At 47.5% G+C, this 20,314-nt stretch overlaps 2 protein-coding genes across 6 annotated transcripts; one reads left to right on the top strand and one right to left on the bottom strand.

Annotated features, from left to right (window-relative positions):
• Positions 1 to 154: 154 nt before the first annotated feature.
• On the bottom strand, positions 155 to 10,043 carry klhl15 (kelch like family member 15). Of its 4 annotated transcripts, XM_023950209.1 has the most exons (10): positions 9,816 to 10,031; positions 8,617 to 8,704; positions 7,728 to 7,837; positions 7,438 to 7,576; positions 6,339 to 6,527; positions 6,036 to 6,260; positions 5,089 to 5,250; positions 4,516 to 4,725; positions 4,139 to 4,329; positions 155 to 4,059 (listed from the first exon to the last, which is right to left on the bottom strand). In XM_023950209.1, exons 3-10 carry the CDS (start codon positions 7,745 to 7,747, stop codon positions 3,300 to 3,302), a joined length of 1,896 nt encoding a protein of 631 aa, XP_023805977.1. In that variant the 5' UTR covers positions 7,748 to 7,837; positions 8,617 to 8,704; positions 9,816 to 10,031; the 3' UTR covers positions 155 to 3,299. The 4 variants fall into 4 exon arrangements, with proteins under 4 accessions (XP_023805977.1, XP_023805976.1, XP_023805978.1 ...); XM_023950208.1 differs by lacking the exon at positions 7,728 to 7,837 and having other exon boundaries at positions 9,816 to 10,043; XM_023950210.1 differs by lacking the exon at positions 8,617 to 8,704 and having other exon boundaries at positions 9,816 to 9,924.
• A 1,505-nt stretch (positions 10,044 to 11,548) lies between these two features.
• eif2s3 (eukaryotic translation initiation factor 2 subunit gamma) lies at positions 11,549 to 19,225 on the top strand. Of its 2 annotated transcripts, XM_011488596.3 has the most exons (13): positions 11,549 to 11,596; positions 11,920 to 12,030; positions 14,903 to 14,966; positions 15,056 to 15,183; positions 16,402 to 16,523; positions 16,694 to 16,788; positions 17,407 to 17,565; positions 17,639 to 17,773; positions 17,853 to 17,947; positions 18,023 to 18,167; positions 18,328 to 18,497; positions 18,589 to 18,761; positions 18,883 to 19,225. In XM_011488596.3, exons 2-13 carry the CDS (start codon positions 11,962 to 11,964, stop codon positions 18,944 to 18,946), a joined length of 1,419 nt encoding a protein of 472 aa, XP_011486898.1. In that variant the 5' UTR covers positions 11,549 to 11,596; positions 11,920 to 11,961; the 3' UTR covers positions 18,947 to 19,225. The 2 variants fall into 2 exon arrangements, with proteins under 2 accessions (XP_011486898.1, XP_004080851.1); XM_004080803.3 differs by lacking the exon at positions 11,549 to 11,596 and having other exon boundaries at positions 11,904 to 12,030.
• Positions 19,226 to 20,314: the final 1,089 nt, after the last annotated feature.

Raw genomic sequence — 20,314 nt, forward strand, 5'->3', positions numbered from 1 at the left:
AAAAATAGAATTCAACAGTAAGAATGATGTTTGAATCAAGCAACAGTCTGATTATGACGCAAACATAATTAAATGTGTTAATGACATTTATTATAGACTACAAACGTGTTCAAGTAATTAGCGTAGTAAAGAGAAAAGAAGAGGAGCAGACAGCTGAAAGTTGACCAATAGGAACATTTATTTCTGGAAAGAAGTTACAAATCGTTTCCAAAGTCTCTACTCAGATTATAACATCCATTAATCTGATTTTACTGACTTTTTCTGATGCAGGTATGAATTATTTCTCTTCTCTATTCTGGTCTCCTACAGACAGACTGAAGACTGGAGGACTAAAGGACGATGCGCTGTGACTGAACGTGCCTGACACCCGTTATGGTTCCAAGCTTCTTCAAAGAACGACATGAGGAAGAGGAGGCAGACAATGCAGCAGCAGACGTGGTGACATCATGAGAGTGAATGGGAACGGGTGGAGATGTTTGTACCCTGAAAAACTGACAACAGAACAGTTGAGTGGCTGAAAGGACAGAAGTTGGAGGTTTGTCATCTACATGGATATCAAGATTATGTCTACGAGAGTTTGACAGCAAGATCATTGATAAATACATCGTCTGAATATAACAGTCTTCAGTTTTTTTCTTGTGGGGATTTACAGATTGTAGTTATGTAGAATGAGATGATTTGTTCCACACTATCAAAACACAACATGCCTGATTCAAGAGGAAAAACCTTAAGACTTTTGTGGCCTTTCCAACCGTTCTCCTAAAAGCTCCTCTGAGAAGGAATGTGGATGAGCAGATTTATTCCAGTGTCACAAATCCTCTTAAATCAAAACAGCCGTGCATGAACGCTGTGCTGACAGCAGAGAAATGACACTGTGTTAAAATGAAGAAGAAGGCGTCCCGTCCTCATTTACACGAGCGTCTGCCGACAGAGAACAGCAACGTTACTGCAGGCTGTCAGAGACCAACTGCAGTTTGACCTCCAGCCTGGTGTTTCAGGCAGGACTCCAAAGAAAACCGGAGCTGACCGGAAATGAGCAAAAAGAACAGGATTCAGGATTCCCTTCTCCACAGTTTGAACTACTTGACCACTGGTACTGCATAGCTTGGCGAAAAGCAATACTTGAGAAAATAAATAACTTAAATAAGCAGCTAACAGACAGAACTGCATCAGTGGGTGCTCTAGCCCTTTTCACAGTTGCTTAAATAATAAAATAAAAAAAATACCGGTAATCAACACCAAACAGCCGCTGGGCTGCAGGAACGAGGCGTCTGAATGCTGAAATGTGCAATCCAACGGTTTACAGGGCCTGTCTGAACCCAACAGCCCCCATGATGCACAGACTGGATGCTGGAACTGAGGCTGAGGCTCTGCTCTGAGGTTTACTTTGAAATGAACCATCTGTTTAATGAAAGGTCTGACTTGATCTAAACGACTTTAACGGTTGTTCTGTTAATGTCTTCTGGAATGAGGTCAACCTTAAAGTAGACCCACAATTAATGAGGTCTTTCATTAGGAGACAAGTATGTATTTATGAAAGAGAAATTTATGTAGTTAAAGAAAAAATTGGAATTAAAAATCCCAACGAACTGCTTCCTGTTTGTTATGGGCGCTCACATCCTTTAGCTACAATATTTATGTTACAAATATCTATGAAATAACCTCATCTTGTGCTAAAATTACAACCAACTACCAAACAGTGCAGTTAGCTGCAGCTAGCTCTACTGTAGCATTAGCTTAGGAGCTGAATTGGTGCATAAGGTTAGACCGCAATAATGTGAAATGAAAGATGAGAATCCCATTTTGAAGATATTTCCATGTGAACAGTTAATTCAAAAGTAAACCTCAGTTAATGTGATGTTTCTATTGCTGCCAGCTCTTTTCATGTCATGCCTTCATATTCCTGATTTGCTGTATAAAACAGATGGTTAGTGTTTGGAAATGTGAGGTTCAGGTTCAAAGGTCAACGCTGTGCAGACAGAGCCTCCAGCTGCTGCTGTCGTTACATTCAGACACTGTCGATCCTCTTTGCTTCACAACTGTTTAGCTGCTGGGGGGGGGGTCATGTACACAAACAATTAGAAGAAATAAAGTGCAGGACAGAGTGACAAACACAGACACCTCTTCTTCTTCACCTGTGTGGTGTACCATCCTCCTCCTCCTCGTCTTCAGTGTAGTGTTCTGAACATGAACATGAACGGTTTGGAACGCACTGGAAGCAGACCCTCGGCGTCCCACCTCCTGCACTAAACGTCTGGAAACTCCAGCCTCTTCCAATTTTGGGGGATTCTCCACGTTTTTGGTTTTTTCAACCTCACACTTACAGCCACACTGTTTGATCCAGCTGTGGTGAAGACGGAGGCAGAGCTGAGCATCGGAACGCTCACGGCGTGAGCCGAGGTGAAGAACGGCAGGACTTCTGGAGCCAAACAGGCCGCTGAGAGGAGCTGCTGGTCTGTTTGGATTTCCTCAGGAAGCCTCTGGGGTTTCGCACTACCTGAACCCACAGAGAAGCAGCTCTCTGTGCAAGAAGGCCTCTCCGATGTCGGGGCAGACATACCGAGAACGGCAAAGACTTGGACCTAGTTATCCGTTGTGACTAAATATGGGGATTGGGTTGTACTTTCCAGAAATGTTCGCTGAGGTTTGGTGGAGGAGAAATGAGATGATTTCTAAGAGCTCCTCACAGGCTCTGTCATCTAGGATGCAGACACTTTTAATCTCAAATCAAACAGATTATTTGTCTATTGAGGATGTTAATCCGCTTTAGAGAAAAGCTCACCTAGATCAGTGATATTTACCTGTAAACCTGATATTGAGGCAGGACTGGAGTGTGAACTGTGTTAATGCTGCGGTTGGAATGACAGCTGTGACATCATCAGATGCTTTTGGATGTGAAGACGCAGAGCTGCTGTGAAGAGTGATGGGGGGGGTTGTCATCTGGCGGCACCTTTGACCTGAGGAGGCAGTCTGATGCCTGACGTGGAGTCCTGCTTCCAGTGCGTTTCTGCAGCAGCGTGCCCAGACAGCCGACACACAACATGTGGAGGGGGGGGGACAGGAAACAGAACCAGCAGAGGGATTCACCCCAAAAACCAACAAACCGGCTTCAGGGAGAATTCTGAAACGGGTCGAGCAGACGGTTAAAATGTGGCGGCCTGCAGCGCCGCGCTTTGCCCTCGTTCGGAAGAGCGGCGTTTTCTCACCTCTAAGTAAGTGCTGGTCTCTGGTTTGAAAGCGTCAGAAGTCCCCCCACCCCCCACCTGTGAACACCTGGTTCCTCGGTGGAGCAGCAGACCTCAGCTGCAGCGCCGCACGTGCTCCAGCACGTACTCTGGGAAGTGCAGGCTGCACACCTGCAGACCGTCCAGTTTGCAAGGCATCCTGGGATACTCGTCTTCCTTCCACTTGTTTTCGTCGGGGTCAAAGGTGAGGATGGAGTCACTGTAGTGGCCGTTGTAACACAAACCGCCAAGTACCATGATCTGTCGGTCCAAAACCGCCACCCCGTGGCCGCTACGCCCAATGGGCATGGAGGCCAGGATGGTCCACTCGTCGGTGTCGGGGTCGTACACCTCTGTGGACGGACACCCCTGCGACTCGAAAGACGCTCGCAGGATGACGCACACGCCTCCAAACACGTACAGCTTCCCGTTGTGGGAGATCATCTTGTGGAAGCACCGAGCGTAGTTCATTTTGGACTTGTTCTCCCAGCAGCTGGCGTGCGTGCCGGGCAGCAGCGGGCCGCGGCCGGAGCGCGTCCTGTGTGAATCTGAGCCGCCCGAGCTCCCTCCTCCGCCGCCGCCGCCCGCCTCCCGCCCGGGATCGAACACGCACACTTGCTTGGACGTGGAGGATGAGGTGATGCCGCCGGTGATGTACAGCTTCCCGCTCAGAACCGTCCCCTCGTGGCCGTACTTGTTGACAGGATAAGGATCCACGAACTCCCAGCGGTCCTCTGTGATGTCATATCGCTCGGTGGAGTAAAAGGTCTCGTCTCGGGTGCGTCCCGCCACCGCGTAGATGTACTTTCCAATGACGCCAACAGCAAACTCCGACCTGCAAGCGACGCACACACACCAGGTGGAGTCAGAGAGCGTCGCGGGGTCAAAGGGCGGCAGTTTCCTCGGCCCCTCACCTGGGCACGGACATGTCCGCCATGCGCTGCCACGAGTTCTGCCGCGGGTCGTAACGGTAAACTTTAGAGGAGGCGTGGAATTCCCCGTCGGGCCCCAGCTCCTCCCCGCCCAGCAGGAAGGCAAAGTTGTTGATGATGGCCAGACAGTCCGGTCTGAGCGGCACCTGAGGGCCCTCCAGCTCCCACCACACCTGCAACCAGAGTCAGTGAGGCGTTCAGGCGCCGCCGGTCAGAGCAGACGCATAACAACGACTAAATTCTGTTCCGTTACAGCTGAATGAATAGATTAAAGGAAGAGAAGTCAGGATTTAAAGGACTTTTAAACTAATCTAAATATAACAAATACAGATAGAATTACAAGAAGGATTGTTCTTGACCTTTGGCCGCTGCAGCAGCAGGATCTTGCTGTTGACCATGCTGTGGCCGATCATCCCCCTGAAGACCGTCGTCTGCGGCCGCACGGAGCGGATGCGGTTGGACTGCGTCTCCACCAGAGGCTGCTGGTTGACATCCTGGAAGTAGCTGAGGGCCTGATCCACCTCCTGCCTCAGCTGCCTGGAGTACCGGTAGAACTCAGACGTCTTCACCTGAGAGGAAAACATTAGAGAACATCAGAAGGGATGCATGGTGTTCTGCAGAGTGGGAGGCATTATGGGTAGCAGCGCCTTGTAATAAAGGGAAATATAGAGAGAAGCCACAGTGGGAGAGACAGACATGAGCTGGAGCTGCAATGCACTCATATAAATGAGGGCAGTCATTCAGAGGGGTGACATTCTGAGCTTCTTTTGGGTTTAAACTTCATGAAGGCGCCCCACAGAGAGGGGAAGCTCTGCTCTCTGAAACTGATGGTGGAGCTGAAACAGCTGCTCCTCTAAGCTGAAAACCACAGAGATCCACATCTGCTGCAGTCAAAACATAAACCACAAATCTGCAAACGTGTCAGCCACCACCTTCTCGAAGATGTTGGCGGGCGTCATGAGACAGAAGCGGATGGACTGCACGATGGTGTCCGTGTGCCTCCAGCGCCGCCGGTCGTGTCTCAGCCAGGCCTGGACGGCTTCGTACAGCTCGATCTCGGGGAAACGGCTCAGGGCGTCGCTGTTCAGGTACGCCTGTTCAGACAGAAACACGAGAGATGCATTATGGTTCTGACCTTACTGCAACGACTGCTGGCTGCTTAACCTACGTTTAGTTTGACCTAAATTAGTTCAAATGATCAAGTCTGTTCTCAAAAAGACACACAAACAAAAATCACACTGCTGAGTCCGAGGATTTCATCAGAATTCAGCCTAAATCGGATGTTTTGGTTTCCTCTCTGTACTGACAGTTCCTATCTGGCACGCTTAACGCCTGTGTGGTGAGCTAGAAAGGCTGCCGTGGTGCAGAGAGCGGGCAGTCGACCTCTGGTAGGAAGACTGCAGGTTCGATTCCTGCCTTGCCTGAACCCCCCCTTGCCTCTGGTGGAAGGTTGGCCACAGTGTTCGGCAGCGGAGCCGCCATCGGTGTGTGAAACGGGACTGTGACTGTAAAGCGCTTTGGACCTTCGGGGGAGGTAGAAAAGCGCTGAACAAGTAAACGCCATTTACCATTTAACGCCTGTGTGGTGAGGCAGAAACGGATCATTTTAGCGTTTGATCCTGGACCCAAACAAAGAAGCAGAACATGGAAACACGATGCAAAAACTCAGGGCGTCCTCAGAGAGGAGCGGCATTTCCAGATTACACCCAGATCCTGTTGCTGGAGAAGCTTCTTGTTTCAGGACCAGTTTAGGTTTAAAGATGAGATGGAATCGAGCTCTTCTCCTCATCGTTTGACTGAATCATTTTGTTGCCTGACCTGACCTGCTGTCAGCGTTCGGCGGCCTCATGCACGCGCTGAGCGTCTGTCTGTGGCAAACCTGCAGTCTCTCGAGGCTGAGGTAGGACAGGAAGTCGGCTCGGCTCATGAGAGGCACAAAGTTGTCAAGCAGGAAGTTGTCGAGCTGCTCCTGGACGCCCTCCACGCCCACGCTGAAGTCCTCCAGGAGCCGCATGACCTCAGCACAGTTCTCCAGGCAGATCTTCGCCAGCAGGAAGGAGCAGCAGAACTCCACCGCCTCGGTCAGCTGGACGTACATGGCCGCCTGCCGGGTCAGAACAGGTGTATCCCGTCAGCTCTGGTAAAGCTACAGCTTTCTGTGTCGTGGCGGGGATCCAGTTACCTGCAGGATCTCCTGCACGGTGGGCATGCTGAGCTCCAGCGAGCCGTAGTACATGAAGCGCAGGATGTGGCCGAAGCCGGCGGCCGTCAGCCCCTTCATGTGGATCTTGTCCTGGTCCCTCTCCCTCATGTCTGCAGTGAACATGACCCGGAAGTAGTCACTCTGAGTCGCCAGGAGCGCCTTGTGGGCCTGAAGGAGAAGAATCAACACATCAAGTCCTCTGGACCGTTCACTGGCTGAAGCCCAGCAGCAGCAGCAGCAGCAGCAGCAGCAGCGGCAGCGATGCACACATACACAGTGAACTCGGGAACACAAGGAGTTCATTAGCAATTCACCTCTGAGTTGTGGGCGAGACTGTTGGCATGGAGCAACCCCGCCCCTCTTCCCTCCGTGCATAATCCCGCTATCTTAAAGCTCCTCACAACCCCAAGCTAACATTAGCGGTACAACAAAAATTGTTAGCAATATCGTAGCTGTCCATCCGTCCAGTTCTGATCCAGATTCCAGTTCAGACCATGGAAACAAAGACGTTCGTGGATCTGTTTGTCTGACAGTGGATGATCAGAATGGAGCGGAGCAGGAAGACTGTAGCCTTCCCAGTGCAGCTTCTACATCACAAATACGATTGTTTCCAAACAGCATTCGTTCCTCTACTCCTGACTTACAACCATTTAAATAAATAAATACTCAGAAATGTAACTTTAAGCTTGTTTTTCTTCATCTACATCCTCCATCATGAGGAAAAAGCCACAAAAACATGTTAAAAACACCAAAAACATCTATCTTTTCCAGTGAGTGGGTCTTTAAGGGCCACTTTCCTGCTTTACTTCCAACAGCCCTGCTGGGGAAACCCCTCTAAGAAACACACCTGATGCAGGTGAACAGCAGCAGCAGAGGCAGGGATAACAGCACAACTGAATGCAGCTGTGCAGCTCAGCGGTTTGGGTTGGTCCGCCCCAAAACGCCTCTGCTTTGACCTCAGACGAGGCCTCTGAAGAAACCACACGAGGAGTTCAGGAGCGCGTCTCCAAACCCCCCCCCCCCCCCCCCCCCCCCCCCGTAAAAGTCCCCTCCACGGGTTCACTAAACGGTTCCTCACCTGGAAGTGGTGCTCCTCTATCAGCAGCGTGACGTCCAGCAGCAGGCGCTCCTCGTAGAGCGCCCGGAAGCCCGACGACACGCTGCCGTCGTGCACCTGGGACAGGTACACCTCCACATCCGCCCCCGACATCACACACCTGTGGGAGAAGGCGGAGTGAGAGGGGGACCGTGTTCCGGCTGCTCCAGCCCCCGCCCCAAACACCCCCCATGACCATCACGCCCACCCTCACTGCTTTGATGGACACACACACACACACACACACACACACACACACACAGCACACTCACCTCTGATTGGCCACGGGCATGTCAGAGGGGGTTGTCCGAGCCAATCAGAGGACAGTGCCCCTTTGTGTCCAGACGATGTTAACAAAGTCCCTTTTCTGAGCGTCAATCACCTGAACAACAAAGCCAACACAACCACCACGTTAAAGCAGAGCTGCTGCTGCCCGGAGCTCCACGCCATCCACGCCGCAGCCGCCATGAGTCCACAGCGAGGAAACACATCAGCAGCGCAGAGGTCAGCTGACTCAGCTCAGGAAGAGCATGGGGTCAGGCTTGACCTCAGCGTGATGCTAACGGCCTCCTCTCTGGACTCAGGTTTTTACAGAGACTGAGGTCGTTCCAGGAGGAAAATGAATCGTTTGATAAGGATTCAGATTCAGTCACATGTCAGACGGTTTCTGTTAAAAGTCACGACATCAGCCAGTGTCTGAGCAGATTAACAGACAGGCACGTCTTTGGGCAGCACGGGGCTTTAGACTGCTTCACTGTGTTTGCAATGACAGCCTTTGAAACTCATGTTCCTACTATAACTAGGAAATCAGAGAACATCATCTAGACATTTAATCTTAGCCGTTTCTCACTTCATATATTTTTATTTTCAAAAACTAAAGGACATTTAAACAATGATTATCAGTGAAGAGAACAGCTATGGTTCAGTTTTCTGATGCAGCAAACTCTTGTTTTAAGCAAACCTGTTGAGGTTCAAACATTTGAAAGCTTTATTAGTCTAAATTATAGACAGCATCTGCAGCAAACGTCATATTTGTACCACAAGAAACAGGAACGCTTGAAGATGTGACTTTGTATAAACTACAGGCATGAAAGCATGAAATGTCATGAGTGTCTGTGGAGCTGAAACATGGAGTGAGGCGGGGAGGGGAGGGGGTCGTACCTTTTGGAGCCCGAGCGAGCGATCACAGGCTGTGACAGCTGAGCACTAAGGGGTCGCTCGCATTTCCTGTGTTTGTGTTTCCCTGGTTCTACCAGAACACACAGGAGACAAAGGTTCAGAGGATGATGGGTTCAAAGACCAGGAGCTTCCCCACAAACACCCCAGAACTGAAACCGATTCCTCTTTTTTTCAGTCCCCACCACTCAGACACGATCCAAAGGAACCGTCTGGTTCTGCTGCAGGTACACGTCATGTTAGAGGGAGTTCTGTCACAGGATCTGCTCCTTCCAAATGAGGTCCGGTTGGCCTGAAGAACAGAACCCTGTGACCTACAGGACCGACCATCTTCTTTACAGTCGCTCAACGTTGGGTACAGGAAAACCTGCAATCTGTCACCTACATATGTCGTTATTTAAATACAATCCCATTGAAATGATGGATTAAACGTGACTGAAACATCTGACGTTATTCCTTTTTTAAATGTTTTTCTGTGTTTTCTAAAACACATCTGTTGTCATTTGGTTTTAAAGGAATAAAGTTAATTTAATTCACAGGTAAATAATTGTATAATAGTGGGAAAAAACCTGAGCAAAACAAACGTTTGATTGTTGAAAACTAATCCCAGGAACGATGACAACCATCACTTCAGAACATTATGAGTAAAACAGCTCGAGGCTACTTTCAGAGATGCACAAAAAGAAGAGGGTCCGTTTGATTTATAGTGACGTATCAGTTCTCTCGTTTGTTGCAATAACTCCGGAGATATTATTATGGTCTGGCGTGTTGGGGGGTCTCAAAGGGCCCAAACCTGGAGGTGTGTGCGGGACTCAGCACCCGGATTTTCTCCGAGTCACGACAGAAAAACAACAGCAGGTGTACGGCGGCGCTCCTGCAGGTGATGGCCGTGAACGCGTCACAGAATCACAGCTGCCCCGTGACAAATCATGGTGCGTTTGAGTGCTTTCGTCCGTCACGTAAACAAGGTTCTGCCCGCAGGAGTCCGGAGTGAGAGCTGCTGCTCCCGAATCAAAGGGGCTCCAGGCGGCTCCGGGGGCCGGAGGGCAGCGCTCCGTCACGGGCAGGAAACCCCATCAACGGTCCGCGGCTCTCCGCCCGCCGCTCCGGATCCACGTTCACGGCTGTCGGCGCTGGTCAACAGAGGAACGGCTTAGCTTAGTGGCTAAATCCAAACAGCTCACCTCGGCGGTGCGAATCCCCACAACCCCTCTTCGACCAGCCAGCTCTGGCGCCTTCGGACATGAAGTTGCGAGTTCGTTTCCGTGTTCAAGAAAACGGGCGGCAGTGGCTCACCGCCGTAGCTGTGTTGGAGCCCATGCGCGGACGCGGAGAGCCCCGACAAGGAGGCGAATCACACGGCCAAAGAGCCACCGCGGTGGCCGGACTACACGGACGCCATCTTCTGCAGTGGCGTCATTTCCCTTCTGGGCGGAACTGAAGGGCGTAGTGCAGTCCGCCGAAGATCGTCTATTGACGAACATGTATCACTACAGGTGAAGAAAAACACGAACCTGGTTTCTGGTTTATACCACACAGATGTTTGTAGATTGAAGCAGTTTAAAAAACAAGAAATATAAAATAAATACAACAATTAAATGTAAATATTACAACGTAATGTAGCTTTCTGTGGTAAATATCAAAACCCGATTTAAACCACCATGGATAAAAGGTTTCACTGTTATAGTAACTACAAAGTTACACACCCTTAACAAAAGGAACCTGTTTAACTGTACTACAAGTATCCTCAGTCTACACTTAAAAAGGCAGTATATTTGAAGTTTACTTTTGATATACTATTGTAAACTTAAAGACACACTCTGATGAAAATGGTGTTAAAAAATTAAGCTCGGTTTTGTATTTCTCAGTACTTCTGTATTCAAATCACTGTGAATCGAGAGCAGACAAAAAAATGTTGTGAAAAACATTGTATTTGTGATGTTGAAGCTACGCTGGGCAGGCTAGCGTCTCCCTGCTCTGCTTCATTCTGATTCCTCCACTGTCTGTAAATCCATGTGGGTCTTTGTTTTCCTCGTCTGAGCTGAAATTTGGATCCAAATTCTACAGTTGGATCCTCTGATATTGATCACCATTTTTGTTGCACCGCTAATGTGAATGTCAAAGTGTTCCCAGTGGTTTTTTAATTATGTTGATGCAGTTTTTTAGTCACAATCAAAAAACCTGTGTCTTTTTCTAGATCATAGTTTCTGCAGAGTGGAAGGAGTTCATTAGAAATTCAAGTCTGTGGCAGGAATTTTAATTTATTTATTTTTTTATTGAACAATTGCAACATACAGAACAAAAAAATGCAACATTTATGCTTCTATAATGTACATTACAATTCTGAATACAGAATAAACGTGTTACATCCTTAGGAAGATTTTAATTATCAGTAACAGTCAAACAAAAGGGAATAAAAATTAAATATAAAGAAAGAAAAAAGAAATAAACATAGGGAAAAAAGAGAAAATGCTAGAGTAAACTTATGTCAGTATTCCAAAAGATTTACAAATGTTAATTATTTTTGAGCTTTTGTATTTTTTGAATCTAAAATTAACTTGCTGCAGTTCTAGTTTGAACACAAAGAAATCAGTTTTTTTATTGTAAAATTAGCTTTTGTGAACATGAAATTTAGCCATAAATAAAAACATGTCTATACAAAAGAAAGCATCACGGTCTTTGAGATCAAAACTATGGAAACCAAATAGTACGTTTTTATAGTAAAGTTGTATATCAGCAAAAATAGAGTCGGTGATAAATTTGTGAATGTTTTTCCAAAATTTTTGTGTGAATTCACAAGACCAGAATAAATGAGAGCAGGTTTCAGGTTGTTTCTGACAGAAAGTACAGATGTGGACTACAAATTAGAAGAACGACTACAGATCGTCACTTTGTTACGTCATCTTCAAAGGACGCACCTCGACTACTCATTCACGAACCCGATCATTCACACGCTTTTACTTAGGTAATATGTTAACCTAAACAGGAACCTTTAAACGATGAATAGATCTACAAAAAATGTGGACAGCGATAACTTGATTAAAAAAACTTGTGAAAAGGACCAGAACAGATAAATTGCATCATCTGTTCAGGAAGGACCCCAACGTAGCCACTCGGATAAAACACGCGGGTTCAAACTAAAGTTATTTATAAACTGAAATACATCCATCACCCAGATCGTGTTCTCCTATTCTGAGATTTAACTCTGGTCCCAGTAAAAGATAAAAGCTACAGAGAATGAAAATATAATCTAATTGAACTGAGGCGATTGTTTTCTGCCTTGTTCAGGCATTCGCCAGAGCCTACTATCTCGTTCCTCTTTCATCCAAGATGGCGGGTGATGAAAGCGGTTCGACGCTCGGGCAGCCTCACCTGGCTAAACAGGACCTCAACACTTTGGTGAGTGTCCCCTTGTCACCCCTGCAGTGTGTCGGTTGTGTGTCGGAGCCCGCTGGCTGGTTATTTTACAGGAACGGAGCTCAGAAAGACAAACACGACCGCGAAGCAACGTCGGAGCTGCCATGCCTGCCAACACCCGGCACATGACGGAGGCAGCACGGCCGGGCGGAAAGCACATGCCCCCCTTCTGTTCCTTTCACATTCACTCCAGTCGTTCGAATTCCATTGATTCTTCACTATTGGATAATAAGTGCTTTTGTTGTAACCTTCGTGTGGGATTTGAGTGACAGTCCCGTTCATGACATGAGCCGTCCGGCCCGGGTCCGGTTCCCTCTGTCCCGTTTCCACAGGTTCAGATAGTCGAGATACTTCCAGGTTTATTTGTTTGACCATCTGTGCTTTTACAGGACTAAATCACTTTGTCCAAAGGTCCCACACTTAAGAAAACCAACAAAGTTGAACCCGCTTTATAACCAAACCAAAGGAAAATGTCTGTCAATGGCATTAATGTTTATTGAATCGTCATGATGGTGAGACATCACTATGGTCAAAACAGGTGGGAGGAGGAAGCTCCGGCAGGAGCAGTCAGGAGTGTGATGGAAAGGAAACCCCAGTCTGGACCAAGAGGAGAATCAATCAGATCAAAGTTGGATCAATCCGAAAACTCAGCATCTACATCAACAAGTCGCTCAGAATCCTCAAGATGGAGATCTTTGAAATCTGCAGGATTAGAATTTCACCTCTGAGTTGTGGGAGAAACTGTTGAGAGTAAGTCTGCCCCCCCTTCCCCTGCCTTTTGTTGAGAGCTCTCTGTTAACATGCTCTCCTGCAGCCCTTTCCACCCCCTAACCTAACATGATCTGGGCAACAAAAATCCAGAAGACCCAGCTGCAGACATGAATGTCCAGAACCAGAAATCCTCCTCTGGAACCGGAAGTCCCCCCACATCGCACAGAAAAACTTTATTTTAACTGGTGACCCTAACAGTTGCGCTTTTTTCCCATTTTTAGCTTTCATAAGAGTTTTTTTTCCTATTTTTTCTGAATCCTTTTGGGTTAGGATGAGGTTAAGTTGTATAATTTCTGGGTGGTTATGTCTGGCGCCATCGTGTCTGCAGTCAGGCCCCTCTCACAAATGGCGAGCAACACTACAGCGATCCATTTTTGACTCAGATTCCAGTTCAGACGATACAAACTTCTTCCAGCTACGTTTTTGCGTCTGCTCCTGATTCACAACAGTTTAAATTAATACTCTGAAACTCAACTCTCATCTTAATTGTCTTTATTCATGTCCTCCATCATCAGAAAGATGCCTCAAGAAGATGTTAAAAACACTGTTTTCATTGGAGTGGATGTTAAATCACTCTGAGAGACCCACTGCTTCCCAGACGCACTTGGACCGCCTCCTCTTCCGGATCGCTTGTGCAGGATTCTGCAGCACCTTTCGAATGTTGAGAAGTCACAGTCCCGTCAGTCAAACACCCGGCTGTGGGAAATGAGTTTCCTACAGGTCACCGGTCCGCTGTGGCAGCGGTGAGCGGCAGTCACAGCTGCATTTAGGAACCGTTTAGCGGTTGAACCCTCTGTGTCAAACAGGGAAGCATTCAGCCACATTTTAAAATCCTTAGTTTGATCCAACTGTGGATTTGAATCCACAACCTCCCAGTCTCAGGGAACGCTACACCACCAGGCCACTGAGCTGCTCTACCTAAGACTGACCCAGAAGAAGGTTCCATTGAAGAAGACGTCCTGCCTGAACGCTCTGATGCATCTGACCTCTAACTGCAGAACTGGTCCTGCGACATCACACCTCACGGCCGCTTGGGAGACTCCAGCGGAGGAAGCAAACGGGCTTCTTCCAGAACCCACTGCCCTTTGCCTATGGTCATAGTTCGGAGCTGATGACATCATCACACGTGCAGCTCTGTGAGGATCATGTTCTTAGTGCTGGTACCAGTTCAGCCCGATCACTGCATAACAAACTCCAGATGATCGGTTGAACTGCAGAGCCAGACCAGGTGATGAGCTGCACAGGTGTGCCACAATTCTCTTACAGTTCCTTTTGCCCTGTGCACATCAGACGCCCAGCAAACATCATCTGATAACGAATATGAAGAAGATAAAAGGAGAAGATGAACATGTACTGGGTAGATCAAAGGACCGAACAACAACAGAGTTCAGAATCACCCAAACGTAAGGCTTTAGAGGTCCACAGACTGTGGTTCCAAACTCCCAACGAGGGGAAAATCTCACTGAAAGAATCCAGTTTTTGCGTATAATCAGAATGTGAAGCAGAGAAACTGGTGTTAATGTTTGCTAGAGTGAATCATCAAAATCAGGTTGTTCCTAAAGCTCTGCTCCCAACTGTCCGTTAAACCCGTCTAAATTGTTCCTTCAGCAGAAGTGACTGGCGTTCACTGCCCGACTCTGCTGCAGTTCCGTTTAAATTCTGCTGCTGAAACAGTTCAGTCAGGACGCCTGCAGTTTGCTGCTGGGATTAGAACCAGCACCTCTGAGTCTGATGCCACGGCTGTCGGCTGGAATGAAGTGGAATACTTCCTCCAGGTCTCAAACTACTCACCCCTCCCATGTGATGGAGTAATGGTTTATTATGTGTGTATTCCTTTACCCCACCCCCACCCCCCAGCATGTGGAGCGGTGGGTAAACACATAGGCAGGACTTTGACTCAGACAGTTGCTGGTTTCAGTTGCTTCTGATGTTAGAGTTGAGGTTTTTCTCTGCATTCTTGTCCTGATCCTCTTTGTTCAGCTCCAGGACCAAACCGGGTCGTCTGTCTGCGGACAGAACTCCTGTGTTTGTGTTGTTTTTTGTCGCTGTGCGCTCAGCCTCTCACGGTTTGTTCTCTTGACAGAATGTGTCCACCCTGACGCCCCTCTCTCCAGAGATCATCAGCAGACAGGCCACCATCAACATCGGTAACCAAGTGACCCGTTTTGGGGCCTTTGTGGGGGAAAAAATCAAAACCCAGACGGTTCTGAGTCCACTGTTGTTGTCTCCACCTCAGGCACCATTGGTCATGTGGCCCATGGAAAGTCCACGGTGGTGAAAGCCATTTCTGGAGTTCACACCGTCCGCTTCAAGAACGAGCTGGAGAGGAACATCACCATCAAGTTAGGATATGCCAACGCGAAGGTGAGAGCAGGGCTGAGTTCTGATCCGGAGAAACGCACACTGATGTAGACAGCCCCCAAACGAAACATCCCAACCATGAAACCCAAGTTCTACTGGAGGAAGTGGAGCAGAACAGACTGATGAGCAGTAGGGTTGTGTATTGGTCAGAGTCTGGAGAAGCGATACGTATCCCGATTCTGTACCAGAACACATTTTCTGTCTTTTTTTAAGAGCATGACTTAGAAAAAACCTCTACCTGAATATTTATATGCCTTACATAGTAGTAACATTGTCAAATTGAGTTTATTTAATGATGTTAAGCACTGTATCTCATATAGAAGTTGCTTTTACCCAGGCAAATTCATAGTGCTTCAAACATGAAGGGGGAAAAACACAGAAATAGTAAAGTGATGATGATGAGGCAGCCTGACAGGATGAAGGAGACGCTATAATGTTGCAAAGATGCTTTGTTTACATCACAGTCTGCTCTGCACTGATGCAGCTACGCTTTCTCACACGCGGAAGTAAACTAGTAACGCTCATCGCCACAATGTCGGCTTTTTTTCAGAGCGTTGTACACATCCCTCTGATCAATCAAGTCGCTAACTAGAATCTATTGCTTGGAGGTTCTGCAGAACTTTGGCCCGCTTTGCCAATAGCATTTTGGTTGATGCTGAGTGCATTAGCCGCTGTGCAGCTGCTGTTCTTATCTGAGCCTCTAAAAAGCACCACAATCCACGTTTTTATATGTTACTGGCAGCAACATGACATAGAGTTTTGGTCCGGTACCATCCTAAATAAAAATTTAGTAGTTCATGTCTCATAACAATAAAAAAGCTGCCTCTAGCTGAGCTCTTCCTGTTCTGTGTGGTGTGGAGCTGCTCTGAGAGGCTCTGTGTTCTCTGCTGCCAACTAGTGGTTGGAGATTGAAGCTGAAAACAAGAGGCAGACGCTGAAGGACGGTCAGAAATAATTAAAGAAATATCGTCCTGACAGCATTTTAAATCCATAAAAGTATCGCCAAATGAACCATATCGCCAAAACGATTTTTCCCAACACCCCTACTTTGCCGTGATGGATTTAGCCAGCTGGGGGGGCTGTGCTGTGTTCAGTAATCTCTGCTTCAGAACCTCTGATGGCCCGGTGTTCACTATATGTATGGAAGCTGGACAGACTCTCCTTCCCACTCCAGAGTCCAGAACCCCATCCTCACCCCCCACCCCCTGTTCTCTGTTGCAGGTCTACAAGCTGGACGACCCCAGCTGTCCCAGACCGGAGTGCTATCGGTCATGTGGCAGCAGCACTCCGGATGAGTTTCCCACAGACATCCCAGGAACCAAAGGACACTTCAAGCTGGTCAGGTGAGGCAGCAAAGACCCGTTGGAGACTAGAAAAGACATTCCACTCGAAACCACGTGACCTCAGGAAGGCTCAGCCTACCTTTCAGAGCCCGTTGTGTTCATTCTCCCACACATGATCTCTGTGAACCCTGACTGGATGATGCACTCAAAGCTTCCTCCCCCTCCTGCAGGCACGTGTCATTCGTGGACTGTCCCGGTCACGACATTTTGATGGCGACCATGTTGAACGGCGCCGCGGTCATGGACGCAGCTCTGCTGCTGATCGGTAAGAGTCATGGAGTTTCCGCTCCTCGCCGTAATGCGTCTGGATTCAGCAGGATGACCGTGCTGGTTTACGGTCTGAACGTCCAGCACTTCATTAAAGAGGTGTTGGTCTAAAAACCCAAACCGCTAAACATGAGCACCTTTAAGCCCACAAAGACATTTACTACATTTACTGTCTATAAGTAACATTTGAGCAGAATGTCAATATTGGATGATAAAGTCCCTCTGGCTGCTCTTAATGCCACACGTCAATGACTGACAGCCTAACACTCTGCCTGTTCCTGTCATGGTGTGCGTTCACTGTAACTATGGAAACGCTCCTGAGTGTCATAGTTGTATCTTCTTTAGACTTTGTTTTTTTTTTTTAAATGTTTCAGTAAAATAGTTTGGAGCTTTTGATTTCCCATGATGCAGCTGATATTTCTCAAACGGTCTCTGAACAAACATCAGAATACCGTCAATAAATGGGTTTTGTTCGAATCAGAATTTTATTGTTGTCAAAAAAGAAGTGTTTTATTCTCTGTGGTACTTCATTTTTAATTTTTTAAAACCTTTTTGCAGTCAAACTGTTTGTTTTATTTCTTTGGTGCTGTGCTGAGCTGTGTTTGTGTCTGTCCAGCGGGGAACGAGTCGTGTCCTCAGCCTCAGACGTCGGAGCATCTGGCTGCCATAGAGATCATGAAGCTGAAGCATATCCTGATCCTGCAGAACAAGATCGACCTGGTGAAGGAGAGCCAGGCTAAGGAGCAGCACGAGCAGATCCTGGCCTTCGTGCAGGGTGAGCCGCTGAGGCGGTTGTGCGCTGCTGCCGCTGCAGAGCGTTCTCACTGAGGACTGGGTTTGTTCTGCAGGCACAGTAGCTGAGGGCGCCCCCATCATTCCCATCTCAGCCCAGCTCAAGTACAACATCGAGGTGGTCTGTGAGTACATCGTGAAGAAGATCCCAGTTCCCGTCAGAGACTTCATCTCCGAGCCCAGACTCATCGGTCAGAGCACAACGCCGGTTGACTTTTGCTACTTCATGTCCTGGCGTTTGTGTGAGCGTGTTTTCTCTTCTTCTGGCAGTCATCAGATCTTTTGACGTGAACAAGCCCGGCTGCGAGGTGGACGATCTGAAAGGAGGCGTGGCCGGAGGAAGCATCCTGAAGGGAGTCCTGAAGGTGAGGCTCAGTCATCCTCATCAGCTGCTTCTGTCGGCTCAGAACCTCTGACCCGGTTTCCTGTTGGAGCTGCAGGTCGGCCAGGAGATCGAGGTGCGGCCGGGAATCGTCTCCAAAGACCAGGAAGGAAAGCTGATGTGCAAACCCATCTTCTCCAAGATCGTGTCTCTGTTCGCTGAACACAACGACCTGCAGTACGCCGCGCCCGGAGGCCTGATAGGTGAGGTGTTTGCTGCGCCGCCAGGGCCAGCGTGTCCAGCAGAGTTCACCTTTTACATTCTTCCAGAGAGTGAAGGTCGGCGTGACGGTCCTAAAAGCCTGCGCTGACCTCACTGACCTTTTCCAGAGACGTTAGCCCTGACGGGTGTACCTGTGTGCAGGTGTGGGCACAAAGATCGACCCGACGCTGTGCCGGGCTGACCGCATGGTCGGCCAGGTTCTGGGGGCTGTTGGCGCGCTGCCTGAGATCTTCACGGAGCTGGAGATCTCCTACTTCCTGCTCAGAAGGCTGCTGGGAGTGCGCACAGAAGGGGACAAGAAAGCAGCCAAGGTGAGCAGTGCATCCTGGGAAAAAGTTTGTTTTACAGCAAGTCTCAACGGCAGCAGGCCTCTTGTTAACCGGCTGCCCGTCTGTCCTGCAGGTCCAGAAACTGTCCAAAAACGAGGTTCTGATGGTGAACATCGGCTCGCTGTCAACAGGTGGGCGTGTCAGCGCCGTCAAGGCCGATCTGGCCAAGATCGTCCTCACCAACCCCGTGTGCACGGAGGTGGGGGAGAAGATCGCTCTGAGTCGGCGTGTGGAGAAACACTGGCGGTACGAGGAAGTCTAGGAAACATTTTTCAAAGTTCTCTCCTTTAATCTGAAGACGACGTTCAATATGTCCGTTTTCCGCTTTTGTATATTTTTGTGATCAATCTGCTTTTGTTGTCCCTAGTCTGATTGGTTGGGGGCAGATCAGAAGGGGCGTGACCATCACACCCACAGTGGACGACGACTGAGAAGAGCTCCCAGCCGAGCCACTCATCTAGTGTTTATTTTGTTTTTATTTGGCCTCACGGAGGAAGAGGACGAGGAAGAGAACCAGCAGGAACACCTGGGGAGGAGGCTCCTCTGTTTCTCTGCTCCTCCTGTCTGTTCAGCTGCAGCAGAGGAGCGCAGGAGCAGAGGAGCAGCTTTGGACTTGGAGAACAATCCTGCAGCCTGCAGGAGTCCATCAGTGCAGAGGAAACCCTGTGCTGCAGCAGATGTCAGCTCAATAAAGGAAATTTCCAAACATCTTTGCTCTTTCTCCAGCATTTGTTGTTGCAGCTCCAGAAATGCAAAACAGTTTATTGGAAGAAAGATTGAAACTCATCTGGGAACCAATAATAATTTAGTTTTATGTTTTTAAAGAGACAATAAGATGTTTAAAATGAACCACAGAAAACTCCAGAATTCTCAACGTTGATTTAAATGATGGATTCATTTGTTTCTCTGATTTTAAAGGTTTAGGAGTTTTATGTTTTTTTTGGTGATGCTGGAATTTATCAACATGAATCCACAGAACAGATGTTAGAAGTTGGGTTAAGAAGATATTTACAGAAAAATATTTTTATTCATTTAAATATCTTAGAGTTGAGGCAAGTTCTTTAAAAAAAGTGCTCACATGGAAAAAAGGTTATGGAAAAACCTTTTTCTAGAGAATCTAAATGTAAAATTGCTGGAAAAATTGGTACAAATTTAGTGTGAAAAACATCTCAGTTAATAAAAAAATTAAACCAGTTTTGCAGAGGATAAATACAGATGATTATGAAATGACATCTGGATGGATTTTCTTTACGTTCAAGTTTGCTGCTGTTTATCACCATTTTGATTGAAAAAAAACTACCATGTATGAACAGAAATGATAAAGACGATAGAATATGATCCATACATTGTTCAGACTTTGGATCTCCATGGTAACAAGGCTTTTTTAAAACTCCACCCACATTACAGTGGAGGAAGCTATAGATGTGATTTTGTTCATATCCAGTTATTGAGGATTCCACATCAGTCAGCACTTATGAAAACTCACAATAAAGGCGACGTTGACCTCCAGACATTATTTTGTTTTTGGCAAGTTGAGGCACAAAATAAGACAAAAATGCTATATTAGTATACGCCATTTATTATTTCATTAGGCATAAAAAAAAATCAGTGAAATTAGATTGAGAAGATAGTTAGTAAAAAGTAGTCTATTAAAGTGTAATACTAGTACTAGTGCTAAAATTTAGGCAGTTTACTTTTTATAGACTGTCTATATATTGTAAACTTAGAATGTTCCAGTTTAGTCTGATTAAATATTCATTCACTAGGCCTACATGGTCTAGTGTACACTCACTTCATTA

Source organism: Oryzias latipes, chromosome 20 (assembly GCF_002234675.1).
Source record: "Oryzias latipes chromosome 20, ASM223467v1".
Taxonomy (NCBI): Eukaryota; Metazoa; Chordata; class Actinopteri; order Beloniformes; family Adrianichthyidae; genus Oryzias; species Oryzias latipes.

Bases quoted from the DNA above. Each gene is read 5' to 3' on its own strand.
- klhl15 (XM_023950208.1), bottom strand. From the start codon at position 9,876: ATGTCCGAAGGCGCCAGAGCTGGCTGGTCGAAGAGGGGTTGTGGGGAT. The intron at 6,528-7,437 runs GTGAGGAACCGT...CTTCTCCTTCAG, and splicing joins TAGAGGAGCACCACTTCCAG to GCCCACAAGGCGCTCCTGGC. The intron at 4,330-4,515 runs GTCAAGAACAAT...CTCTGGTTGCAG, and splicing joins TGCTGCTGCAGCGGCCAAAG to GTGTGGTGGGAGCTGGAGGG.
- eif2s3 (XM_011488596.3), top strand. From the start codon at position 11,962: ATGGCGGGTGATGAAAGCGGTTCGACGCTCGGGCAGCCTCACCTGGCT. The intron at 17,774-17,852 runs GTCAGAGCACAA...TTCTTCTGGCAG, and splicing joins CTCCGAGCCCAGACTCATCG to TCATCAGATCTTTTGACGTG. The intron at 18,168-18,327 runs GTGAGGTGTTTG...ACCTGTGTGCAG, and splicing joins CGCGCCCGGAGGCCTGATAG to GTGTGGGCACAAAGATCGAC.